Here is a 14395-nt window from a genome sequence, read left to right on the forward strand (position 1 = left end):
CTGACCTCGGTGTTATTATCTGACTATGGAGACCTGCAGGGGTGATTAACTATACTGACCTCTGTGTTATTATCTGACTATGGAGACCTGCAGGGGTGATGAACTATACTGACCTCCGTGTTATTAGGGGCGGCAGCGTAGCCTAGTGGTTAGAGCGTTGGACTAGTAACCGGAAGGTTGCGAGTTCAAACCCCCGAGCTGACAAGGTACAAATCTGTCGTTCTGCCCCTGAACAGGCAGTTAACCCACTGTTCCCAGGCCGTCATTGAAAATAAGAATTTGTTCTTAACTGACTTGCCTGGTTAAATAAAGGTAAAATAAAAAAATAAAAAAAAAAAAATTATCTGACTATGGAGACCTGCAGGGGTGATTAACTATACTGACCTCTGTGTTGTTATCTGACTATGGAGACCTGCAGGGGTGATTAACTATACTGACCTCGGTGTTATTATCTGACTATGGAGACCTGCAGGGGTGATTAACTATACTGACCTCGGTGTTATTATCTGACTATGGAGACCTGCAGGGGTGATTAACTATACTGACCTCTGTGTTATTATCTGACTATGGAGACCTGCAGGGGTGATTAACTATACTGACCTCTGTGTTATTATCTGACTATGGAGACCTGCAGGGGTGATTAACTATACTGACCTCGGTGTTATTATCTGACTATGGAGACCTGCAGGGGTGATTAACTATACTGACCTCTGTGTTATTATCTGACTATGGAGACCTGCAGGGGTGATTAACTATACTGACCTCCGTGTTATTATCTGACTATGGAGACCTGCAGGGGTGATTAACTATACTGACCTCTGTGTTATTATCTGACCTTGGAGACCTGCAGGGGTGATTAACTATACTGACCTCTGTGTTATTATCTGACTATGGAGACCTGCAGGGGTGATAAACTATACTGACCTCTGTGTTATTATCTGACTATGGAGACCTGCAGGGGTGATTAACTATACTGACCTCTGTGTTATTATCTGACTATGGAGACCTGCAGGGGTGATTAACTATACTGACCTCGGTGTTATTATCTGACTATGGAGACCTGCAGGGGTGATTAACTATACTGACCTCTGTGTTATTATCTGACTATGGAGACCTGCAGGGGTGATGAACTATACTGACCTCTGTGTTATTATCTGACTATGGAGACCTGCAGGGGTGATTAACTATACTGACCTCTGTGTTATTATCTGACTATAGAGACCTGCAGGGGTGATGAACTATACTGACCTCTGTGTTATTATCTGACTATGGAGACCTGCAGGGGTGATTAACTATACTGACCTCTGTGTTATTACCTGACTATGGAGACCTGCAGGGGTGATGAACTATACTGACCTCTGTGTTATTATCTGACTATGGAGACCTGCAGGGGTGATTAACTATACTGACCTCTGTGTTATTATCTGACTATGGAGACCTGCAGGGGTGATGAACTATACTGACCTCTGTGTTATTATCTGACTATGGAGACCTGCAGGGGTGATTAACTATACTGACCTCTGTGTTATTATCTGACTATGGAGACCTGCAGGGGTGATGAACTATACTGACCTCTGTGTTATTATCTGACTATGGAGACCTGCAGGGGTGATTAACTATACTGACCTCTGTGTTTTTACCTGACTATGGAGACCTGCAGGGGTGATTAACTATACTGACCTCTGTGTTATTATCTGACTATGGAGACCTGCAGGGTGATTAACTATACTGACCTATGTGTTATTATCTGACTATGGAGACCTGCAGGGGTGATTAACTATACTGACCTCTGTGTTATTATCTGACTATGGAGACCTGCAGGGGTGATTAACTATACTGACCTCGGTGTTATTATTTGACCTTGGAGACCTGCAGGGGTGATTAACTATACTGACCTCTGTGTTATTATCTGACTATGGAAACCTGCAGGGGTGATTAACTATACTGACCTCTGTGTTATTATCTGACCTTGGAGACCTGCAGGGGTGATTAACTATACTGACCTCTGTGTTATTATCTGACTATGGAGACCTGCAGGGGTGATTAACTATACTGACCTCTGTGTTATTATCTGACTATGGAGACCTGCAGGGGTGATTAACTATACTGACCTCTGTGTTATTATCTGACTATGGAGACCTGCAGGGGTGATTAACTATACTGACCTCTGTGTTATTATCTGACTATGGAGACCTGCAGGGGTGATTAACAATACTGACCTCTGTGTTATTATTTGACCTTGGAGACCTGCAGGGGTGAATAACTATACTGACCTCTGTGTTATTATCTGACTATGGAGACCTGCAGGGGTGATTAACTATACTGACCTCTGTGTTATAATCTGACTATGGAGACCTGCAGGGGTGATTAACTATACTGACCTCGGTGTTATTATTTGACCTTGGAGACCTGCAGGGGTGATTAACTATACTGACCTCTGTGTTATTATCTGACTATGGAGACCTGCAGGGGTGATGAACTATACTGACCTCTGTGTTATTATCTGACTATGGAGACCTGCAGGGGTGATTAACTATACTGACCTCGGTGTTATTATCTGACTATGGAGACCTGCAGGGGTGATTAACTATACTGACCTCTGTGTTATTATCTGACTATGGAGACCTGCAGGGGTGATTAACTATACTGACCTCTGTGTTATTATCTGACTATGGAGACCTGCAGGGGTGATTAACTATACTGACCTCGGTGTTATTATCTGACTATGGAGACCTGCAGGGGTGATGAACTATACTGACCTCCGTGTTATTATCTGACTATGGAGACCTGCAGGGGTGATGAACTATACTGACCTCCGTGTTATTATCTGACTATGGAGACCTGCAGGGGTGATTAACTATACTGACCTCTGTGTTATTATCTGACCTTGGAGACCTGCAGAGGTGATTAACTATACTGACCTCTGTGTTATTATCTGACTATGGAGACCTGCAGGGGTGATGAACTATACTGACCTCCGTGTTATTATCTGACTATGGAGACCTGCAGGGGTGATTAACTATACTGACCTCTGTGTTATTATCTGACCTTGGAGACCTGCAGAGGTGATTAACTATACTGACCTCTGTGTTATTATCTGACTATGGAGACCTGCAGGGGTGATGAACTATACTGACCTCTGTGTTATTATCTGACTATGGAGACCTGCAGGGGTGATTAACTATACTGACCTCTGTGTTATTATCTGACTATGGAGACCTGCAGGGGTGATTAACTATACTGACCTCGGTGTTATTATCTGACTATGGAGACCTGCAGGGGTGATTAACTATACTGACCTCTGTGTTATTATCTGACTATGGAGACCTGCAGGGGTGATGAACTATACTGACCTCTGTGTTATTATCTGACTATGGAGACCTGCAGGGGTGATGAACTATACTGACCTCTGTGTTATTATCTGACTATGGAGACCTGCAGGGGTGATTAACTATACTGACCTCTGTGTTATTATCTGACTATGGAGACCTGCAGGGGTGATTAACTATACTGACCTCGGTGTTATTATCTGACTATGGAGACCTGCAGGGGTGATTAACTATACTGACCTCTGTGTTATTATCTGACTATGGAGACCTGCAGGGGTGATGAACTATACTGACCTCTGTGTTATTATCTGACTATGGAGACCTGCAGGGGTGATTAACTATACTGACCTCTGTGTTATTATCTGACTATGGAGACCTGCAGGGGTGATTAACTATACTGACCTCTGTGTTATTATCTGACTATGGAGACCTGCAGGGGTGATGAACTATACTGACCTCTGTGTTATTATCTGACTATGGAGACCTGCAGGGGTGATTAACTATACTGACCTCTGTGTTATTACCTGACTATGGAGACCTGCAGGGGTGATTAACTATACTGACCTCTGTGTTATTATCTGACTATGGAGACCTGCAGGGGTGATTAACTATACTGACCTCTGTGTTATTATCTGACTATGGAGACCTGCAGGGGTGATTAACTATACTGACCTCTGTGTTATTATCTGACTATGGAGACCTGCAGGGGTGATTAACAATACTGACCTCTGTGTTATTATTTGACCTTGGAGACCTGCAGGGGTGATTAACTATACTGACCTCTGTGTTATTATCTGACTATGGAGACCTGCAGGGGTGATTAACTATACTGACCTCTGTGTTATTATCTGACTATGGAGACCTGCAGGGGTGATTAACTATACTGACCTCCGTGTTATTTACTCAGGATGATTATGTACAGTACAATAATATCCTCTCTCCTACAACAGTTTTCTAAACACAACCCCCCTCCTCAACCCACCCACTCACACACACACACACACACCATGACCCCCTCATCACCAGCACCAATGCGCTGGCTGTGTGTTCTACTCTGTTCTGACCCAGATTTGTCTGCACTAATACTTTTCACCACTAATGACTTGTATATCTGCTGCAGCTGCACTAGGAAGAGAGAGAGAGGAGGGGCTGTGGCATCTGGACTATCTGAGCTATATCTGCCTGCTGCATTATACAGCCCTGTTACAGCCCTGTTTACAGCCCTGTTTACAGCCCTGTTTACATCCCTGTTACAGCCCTGTTACGACCCTGTTACGGCCCTGTTACAGCCCTGTTACAGCCCTGTTTACAGCCCTGTTACATCCCTGTTACCAGCCCTGTTACCAGCCCTGTTACATCCCTGTTACAGCCCGGTTTACAGCCCTGTTACATCCCTGTTACAGCCCTGTTTACAGCCCTGTTACATCCCTGTTTACAGCCCTGTTACGGCCCTGTTACGGCCCTGTTACAGCCCTGTTTACAGCCCTGTTTACAGCCCTGTTACGGCCTTGTTTACGGCCCTGTTGCGGCCCTGTTACAGCCCTTTTACGGCCCTGCTACGGCCCTGTTACAGCCCTGTCACAGCCCTGTTACAGCCCTGTTACAGCCCGGTTACAGCCCTGTTACATCCCTGTTACGGCCCTGTTACAGCCCTGTTACGGCCCTGTTACGGCCCTGTTACGGCCCTGTTACATCCCTGTTACAGCCCCGTTACATCCCTGTTACGGCCCTGTTACAGCCCTGTTACAGCCCTGTTACAGCCTTTTATATCATTACTATAGAGCTGCTCAGAAACACGTGTCAAATACAGACCATTTTCTGAAGCATACAGAGCTAAATGGTGTACAGTCGTGGCCAAAAGTTTTGAGATTGACACAAATATACATTTTCACAAAGTCTGCTGCCTCAGTTTGTATGATGGCAATTTGCATATACTCCAGAATGTTATGAAGAGTGGTCAGATGAATTGCAATTCAAGTCCCTCTTTTGCCATGCAAATTAACTGAATCCCCAAAAAACATTTCCACCGCATTTCAGCCCTGCCACAAAAGGACCAGCTGACCGTGATTCTCTTGTTAACACAGGTGTGAGTGTTGATGAGGACATGACTGGAGATCACTCTGTCATGCTGATTGAGTTTGAATAACAGACTGGAAGCTTCAAAAGGAGGGTGGTGCTTGGAATCATTGTTCTTCCTCTGTCAACCATGGTTACCTGCAAGGAAACATGTGCCGTCATCATTGCTTTGCACAAAAAGGAGGAGAGCGGTTCAATTGTTGTGAAGAAGGCTTCAAGGCGCCCAAGAAAGTCCAGCAAGCGCCAGGACCGTCTCCTAAAGTTGATTCAGCTGCGGGATCAGGGCACCACCAGTAAAGAGCTTGCTCAGGAATGGCAGCAGGCAGGTGTGAGTGCATCTGCACGCACAGTGAGGTGAAGACTTTTGGAGGATGGCCTGGTGTCAAGAAGGGTAGCAAAGAAGCCACTTCTCTCCAGGAAAAACATCAGGGACAGACAGATATTCTGCAAAAGGTACAGGGATTGGACTGCTGAGGACTGGGGTAAAGTCATTTTCTCTGATGAATCCCCTTTCCGTTTGTTTGGGGCATCTGGAAAAAAGCTTGTCCGGAGAAGACAAGGTGAGCGCTACCATCAGTCCTGTGTCATGCCAACAGTAAAGCATCCTGAGACCATTCATGTGTGGGGTTGCTTCTCAGCCGAGGGAGTGGGCTCACTCACAATTTTGCCTAAGAACACAGCCATGAATAAAGAATGGTACCAACACATCCTCCGAGAGCAACTTCTCCCAACCATCCAGGAACAGTTTGGTGACGAACAATGCCTTTTCCAGCATGATGGAGCACCTTACCATAAGGCAAAAGTGATAAGTGGCTCAGGGAACAAAACATAAATATTTGGGTCCATGGCCAGGAAACTCCCCAGACCTTAATCCCATTTAGGACTTGTTGTCAATCCTCAAGAGGCAGGTGGACAAACAAAAACCCACAAATTCTGACAAACTCCAAGCATTGATTATGCTAGAATGGGCTGCCATCAGTCAGGATGTGGCCCAGAAGTTAATTGACAGCATGCCAGGGCGGATTGCAGAGGTCTTGAAAAACAAGGGTCAACACTGCAAATATTGACTCTTTGCATCAACTCCATGTAATTGTCAATAAAAGCCTTTGACACTAATGAAATGCTTGTAATTATACTTCAGTATTCCATAGTAACATCTGACAAAAACTTTTAGCCACGACTGTATATTCGTGTGTTAGTAAATTTTGGAGGAGAGATATATGCACTACATATAAGTATTGAGTCTAGGTTGGTCATTTTCTATGAAATAATGTGGTATTTACATCATCATGCAAATACATTCATTAAAAATCCTACAATGTGATTTTCTGGATTTTTTTTCTAATTTTGTCTGTCATAGTTGAAGTGTACCTATGATGAAAATTACAGGCCTCTCTCATCTTTTTAAGTGGGAGAACTTGCACAATTGGTGGCTGACTAAATAGAGAGGTAGAGAGAGAGAGAGAGAGGTAGAGAGAGGAAAGGAAGAGTGAATGAGAGAGTTCCATTACAGTAGGGTATTAGCCAGATACAGAGAGAGCTCGTCCACTCTGTCAGACCTGAGTTGGTCTCTCACGGACATGCCGCCGCGTCCATCTCTCAGTGTAGCCACTGAAGCGGGAGATGGGTAACTCGCATAGAAAGATTCCTCCCTGTCGCATGCAGAGGAGGAAGAGGAGTAGGAGAGGAGGAAGACAGGAGAAGGACATTGCAGGTAGGAGGAGGGATGAAGGCTAGACATAACATGAAGGACAGGTGAGTGACTGACGTTGCGCTAGTGTAGGGATGGAGTGTGTGACTGACTGTCATCGAGTCTTCAGACCTAACACAAGTCTTCAGGGAAGGTTACTCATCGAACCACCTCTGTTGTGCAGCTGTTTGGTTCTAGCTGAATGGCTTGACAAAGGGATAACTTAAAAGGTCACGCACTGGGTCTGGCGATAGGTAGAGGTGGGTACTGTGTGTGTGTTATGTATCCATTGCAAGCCTTTGTTGTTTATCGTGATCATTATGCTAGATATTGTTCTGCTGTTGATGCTGTTTTCTGTGAAACAATGACTGTGTTCAGTGCATAAGGAGAAGGAACGCTCGTGGAAGTCATCTCTCCCTCTTCCTCTATCTCCTCTATCTCTCTCTCTCTCTATCTCTCTTTTCACTTTTTTTCACTCAATTTTCCTCTCACACTCCTCTCTTATATCTCTCTCTCCTCTCTCTCTCTCTTTCTTTCTTTCTCTCTCTCTCTCTTTCTTTCTCTCTCTCTCTCTCTCTCTCTCTCTCTCTCTCTCTCTTGCCCCCTCTCTCTCTCTCTCTCTCTCTCTCTCTGATCTGTTTCTTGATGATACACAGCACTAAAACCATGTGATGTGAGGAAGAAAATGTTGCTGAGTAATTGACTCTTTAAAATCCACTGCATTCTCTGATGAGACACTGCTGCTGCAGCATAAACTATATGGAGGAGAGGAGAGGAGAGGAGAGGAGAGGAGAGGAGAGGAGAGGAGAGGAGAGGAGAGGAGAGGAGAGGAGAGGAGAGGAGAGGAGAGGAGAGGAGAGGAGAGGAGAGGAGAGGAGAGGAGAGGAGAGGAGAGGAGAGGAGAGGAGAGGAGAGGAGAGGAGAGGAGAGGAGAGGAGAGGAGAGGAGAGAGGAGAGGAGAGGAGAGGAGAGGAGGAGAGGAGAGGAGAGAATGAAAGGCGATCGAGAAGAGAGGAGTTGGATAGGAGAGCAAATGAGGAAAGGAGAGGAGGAGGGTGTGCTGTAACAGTACGTGACACAAATCCACCACCTCTACTCCATAACAGCAGGAGAGGCTGAATCCACCATCTCTACTCCATTACAGAGGAGAGGCTGAATCCACCATCTCTACTCCATTACAGCAGCAGAGGCTGAATCCACCATCTCTACTCCATTACAGCAGCAGAGGCTGAATCCACCATCTCTACTCCATTACAGCAGGAGAGGCTGAATACACCATCTCTACTTCATTACAGCAGCAGAGGCTGAATCCACCATCTCTACTTCATTACAGAGGAGAGGCTGAATCCACCATCTCTACTCCATTACAGAGGAGAGGCTGAATCCACCATCTCTACTCCATTACAGAGGAGAGGCTGAATCCACCACCTCTACTTCATTACAGAGGAGAGGCTGAATCCACCATCTCTACTCCATTACAGCAGGAGAGGCTGAATCCACCATCTCTACTCCATTACAGCAGCAGAGGCTGAATCCACCATCTCTACTCCATTACAGCAGCAGAGGCTGAAGGCAGTAGCTAGGCAGGGAATTGTCAGGGACCTCACAATACAATATTATCACGATACTTAGGAGACGATATGATACATATTGTCATTCTTACGATTCTCACGATTCTATATGTGTTGCGATTCAACAAAAAATGCTGAAAAGAAATTGGCTCCCTATTTTAAAAAAAGATGGAGAACAAGCAATGAAGGAAACCGTTTTGGTGCAGCTACAGCCACACCTTGCGCACAAATAATATTGTGATATTGTGAAAACGATACGATATGGTAAATCGTCAAAAATAATATTAGAAATTTTAACTGTATCGATTTCTTCCCCCGTCATTATCAGTACTCACTTCAGTGTCACTTAAAGGCCCTGGGCCTCCCAAGCGGCACAGCGGTCTAAGGCTCTGCATTGCGGTGCTTGAGGCGTCACTACAGACCTGGGTTCGATCCCAGGCCGTGTCACAGCCGGCCGTGACCGGGAGACCCATGAGGCGGCGCACAATTGGCCCAGCTTTGTCCGGGTTAGGGGAGGGCTGTCCCATTGCGCTCTAGCGACTCTTTGTGGCGGGCCGGGTGTCTGCTAACTGACGACGGTCACCAATTATACGGTGTTTCCTCCGACACATTGGTGCGGCTGACTTCCGGGTTAAGCAAGCAATGTATCAAGAAGCAATGCGGCTTGGCAGGGTTGTGTTTCGGAGGACGCATGGCTCTACACCTTCGCTTCTCTCGAGTCCGAGTTGCAGCGATGGGACAAGACTAACTACCAATTGGGGAGAAAAAGTGAGGGAAAAAAGGTCCTAGATACTGTAGTAGACCTCTTCAGACCACAGTGGTTGAACCTTCCAACTGGCTTCTCTATAGATGGGGACAGGGCCAGTTAAGGGCCCTAGATACTGTAGTAGACCTCTTCAGACCACAGTGATTGAACCCTCCAACTGGCTTCTCTATAGATGGGGACAGGGCCAGTTAAGGGCCCTAGATACTGTAGTAGCCCTCTTCAGACCACAGTGGTTGAACCCTCCAACTGGCTTCTCTATAGATGGGGACAGGACCAGTTAAGGGCCCTAGATACTGTAGTAGACCTCTTCAGACCACAGTGGTTGAACCCTCCAACTGGCTTCTCTATAGATCGGGACAGGGCCAGTTAAGGGCCCTAGATACTGTAGTAGCCCTCTTCAGACCACAGTGGTTGAACCCTCCAACTGGCTTCTCTATAGATGGGGACAGGGCCAGTTAAGGGCCCTAGATACTGTAGTAGACCTCTTCAGACCACAGTGGTTGAACCTTCCAACTGGCTTCTCTATAGATGGGGACAGGGCCAGTTAAGGGCCCTAGATACTGTAGTAGCCCTCTTCAGACCACAGTGGTTGAACCCTCCAACTGGCTTCTCTATAGATGGGGACAGGGCCAGTTAAGGGCCCTAGATACTGTAGTAGCCCTCTTCAGACCACAGTGGTTGAACCCTCCAACTGGCTTCTCTATAGATGGGGACAGGGCCAGTTAAGGGCCCTAGATACTGTAGTAGACCTCTTCAGACCACAGTGGTTGAATCCTCCAACTGGCTTCTCTATAGATGGGGACAGGGCCAGTTAAGGGCCCTAGATACTGTAGTAGACCTCTTCAGAAATCCTTTATACCAACTGGGTTCAAACCCCGGGTCTCCTGCGTGCCACAAGACTGTTAGCCCACTGATGGAGGTCAAAGGCTTTAGCTCAGTGGGATAACACAGTCTTGTGCAACAGTGCGATGCATAACTTTGTCTGAGACCTGAAGCTTTAGCAGGCTAACACAGTCCTGTATAGAGGCACAACCCAGCTGGTAACTGTATACACTGTGTAAGCTAGCTGTGTTTATTCTGGCTGTCAGGGACCTGCTGAATGTACTGCTTTCTCTGGGATGAAATCATCAGACCTGGACAGATCGTCTCATCCACATTAGTCTCATGATTATGGATTGATAGAGATCATTCTATTCATCCTACATCAGATAGGAAGGGTTGCCTGGTTACAGATGAGCCTGGGTTATTCAAGGAAACAACAGACTACACACACGCGTGAGCGCACACACGAACACAGCAAACTAACTCTCAGACACGCACAGCGAACACACACACACAGACACACACACACACACACACAGACACACACACACACACACAGACACACACACACACACACACACACACACAGACACACAGACACACACACACACACACACACACACACACAGACACACACACACACACACACACAGACACACACACACCTACTGTAGATGTTAATGAACAGATGCTGCTGTTGTAATATGAGGATTGAAATGAAAGCAAGGCCAGAAGATAAAAGATGATGAAAGAAAGAGGGTTACATCTCCCTTGTATCTTCTGTTTATCTCTCTCCTCCTCTCATCCCCCTCTCCCAGCCTTGGAGGATAAAAGCAGCGTTGTCTTTTGTCTGAATCATAATAACACCACCGCCTCTTTAAATCAGATGTTCTGTGTGTTGATGTATAACAACAGCAGAGATGGTGTTTTGAGGAAACATGGACGACTGTCATTGGAGCAGTCGTCGGCTAAATTCAGTTGATGTTGATATGTGTTACTGCCCCCTGCTGGTATGGAATGGCAGTGACTGGTTTTATTTTTAATTTTTTTATTTGACCTTTATTTAACTGGGCAAGTTAATTAAGAATAAATTCTTATTTTCAATGACGGCCTAGGAACAGTGGGTTAACTGCCTGTTCAGGGGCAGAACGACAGATTTGTACCTTGTCAGCTCGGGGGTTTGAACTTGCAACCTTTCGGTTACTAGTCCAACACTCTAACCACTAGGCTACCCTGCCGCCCCAGGCATAACTCCTGGTTATACTGTTGGGGTCATACTGTTGGGGTCATACTGTCGGGGTCATACTGTCGGGGTCATACTGTTGGGGTCATACTGTCGGGGTCATACTGTCGGGGTCATACTGTCGGGGTCATACTGTCGGGGTCATACTGTCGGGGTCATACTGTCGGGGTCATACTGTCGAGCTCATATTGTCGAGCTCATATTGTCGGGGTCATACTGTCGGGGTCATACTGTTGGGGTCATACTGTTGGGGTCATACTGTTGGGGTCATACTGTTGAGCTCATACTGTTGAGGTCATACTGTTGGGGTTATACTGTTGGGGTCATACTGTTGGGGTCATACTGTTGGGGTCATACTGTTGAGCTCATACTGTTGAGGTCATACTGTTGGGGTCATATTGTTGGGGTCATACTGTTGATGTCATACTGTTGAGGTCATACTGTTGGGGTCATACTGTTGATCTCATACTGTTGGGGTCATACTGTTGGGGTCATATTGTTGGGGTCATACTGTTGGGGTCATACTGTTGAGGTCATACTGTTGGGGTCATACTGTTGAGGTCATATTGTTGGGGTCATACTGTTGGGGTCATACTGTTGAGGTCATACTGTTGAGGTCATACTGTTGGGGTCATACTGTTGGGGTCATACTGTTGAGGTCATACTGTTAGGGTCATATTGTTGGGGTCATACTGTTGGGGTCATACTGTTGAGGTCATACTGTTGAGGTCATACTATTGGGGTCATACTGTTGGGGTCATACTGTTGAGGTCATACTGTTGAGGTCATACTGTTGAGGCCATACTGTTAAGGTCATACTGTTGGGGTCATACTGTTGGGGTCATACTGTTGGGGTCATACCGTGTCTAAAAACATAGCTGAACGTCTTCTCTCCCAGTGATAACAACAAAACATAATTTATGTGCAAATGAATAATAACAATCTATTCTCCTGTTCTCTCTTTCCCTATTTTAAGCCATCGTTGTAAATAAACGTTACATTATATATATATTTTTTAAATCTTCATAACCCTATCAATGAATAACGATCACAACTGCCAATGAATGAAAAGGACAGCAGAACCTAACCTGCTGTCTGTCTTTCGAAGAACATAATTTCATTAATATAAATATGACCAATCTATTCTCCTGTTGTCTCTCTCCCTAGCTGTCTCTAACCTGGATGTGGAGAGTAAGCTAACAGTGCACTACCAGGCCCCATGGCACCAGCACCACAACGTGTTTCACCCCTGCAGCCGGCCGCCATGCGTAGAGGAGCTCCACAGACATGCCAAGCAGAGCCTGCGAGCCCTGCACAGAGGTGACATACCCCGCCTAACATACACCACCTAACACCTAGCATACACCACCTAACATACACCGCCTAGCATACACCACCTAACACACACCACCTAACACCTAACACACACCACCTAACACACACCACCTAACACACACCACCTAACACCTAACACACACCACCTAACACACACCACCTAACATACAACACCTAACATACGCCACCTAACACACATCACCTAACATACACCACTTAACACCGAACATACACCACCTAGCACCTAACACACATCACCTAACATACAACACCTAACATACGCCACCTAACACACATCACCTAACATACACCACTTAACACCGAACATACACCACCTAACACCTAGCATACACCACCTAACACCTAACATACACCACCTAACACCTAACATACACCACCTAACACCTAACATAGACCACCTAACACCTAACATACACCACCTAACACCTAACATAGACCACCTAACACCTAACATACACCACCTAACACACGTCACCTAACACCTAGCATACACCACCTAACACCTAACATACACCACCTAACACCTAGCATACACCACCTAACACCTAGCATACACCACCTAACACCTAGCATACACCACCTAACACCTAGCATACACCACCTAACACCTAGCATACACCACCCAACACCTAACATACACCACCTAACACCTAACATACGCCACCTAACACACACCAACACACACCACCTAACATACACCACCTAACACACACCACCTAACATACACCACCTAACACCTAGCATACACCACCTAACACCTAACATACACCACCTAACACCTAGCATACACCACCTAACACCTAGCATACACCACCTAACACCTAACATACACCACCTAACACCTAGCATACACCACCTAACACCTAACATACACCACCTAACACCTAACATACACCACCTAACACCTAACATACGCCACCTAACACACACCAACACACACCACCTAACATACACCACCTAACATACACCACCTAACACACACCACCTAACACCTAGCATACACCACCTAACACCTAACATACACCACACACCACTTAACACACAACACCTAACATGCACCACCTAACACCTAGCATACACCACCGAACACCTAACATACACCACCTAACACACACCAACACACACCACCTAACATACACCACCTAACATACACCACCTAACACCTAACATAAGCCACCTAACACCTAGCATACACTACCTAACACCTAACATACACCACCTAACACCTAACATAAGCCACCTAACACCTAGCATACACCACCTAACACCTAGCATACACCACCTAACACCTAACATACACCACCTAACACCTAGCATACACCACCTAACACCTAGCATACACCACCTAACACCTAGCATACACCACCTAACACCTAGCATACACCACCTAACACCTAACATACACCACCTAACACCTAACATACGCCACCTAACACACACCAACACACACCACCTAACATACACCACCTAACACACACCACCTAACATACACCACCTAACACCTAGCATACACTACCTAACACCTAACATACACCACCTAAC

General features: G+C 45.9%; 1 protein-coding gene across 1 annotated transcript in view; it reads left to right on the plus strand.

Moving 5' to 3' along the window:
- Window positions 1–14395, plus strand: part of LOC139402477 (actin remodeling regulator NHS-like) — a 54367-nt gene that overhangs the window by 12180 nt on the left and 27792 nt on the right. Inside the window, exon 2 of the mRNA XM_071146438.1 lies at window positions 12665–12817. Within this exon, the coding sequence (XP_071002539.1) occupies window positions 12665–12817 (153 nt within the window). The remainder of the gene's footprint in view (window positions 1–12664; window positions 12818–14395) is intronic.

This window comes from Oncorhynchus clarkii, unplaced genomic scaffold, assembly GCF_045791955.1.
Source record: "Oncorhynchus clarkii lewisi isolate Uvic-CL-2024 unplaced genomic scaffold, UVic_Ocla_1.0 unplaced_contig_8750_pilon_pilon, whole genome shotgun sequence".
In the NCBI taxonomy this organism is placed as follows: Eukaryota; Metazoa; Chordata; class Actinopteri; order Salmoniformes; family Salmonidae; genus Oncorhynchus; species Oncorhynchus clarkii.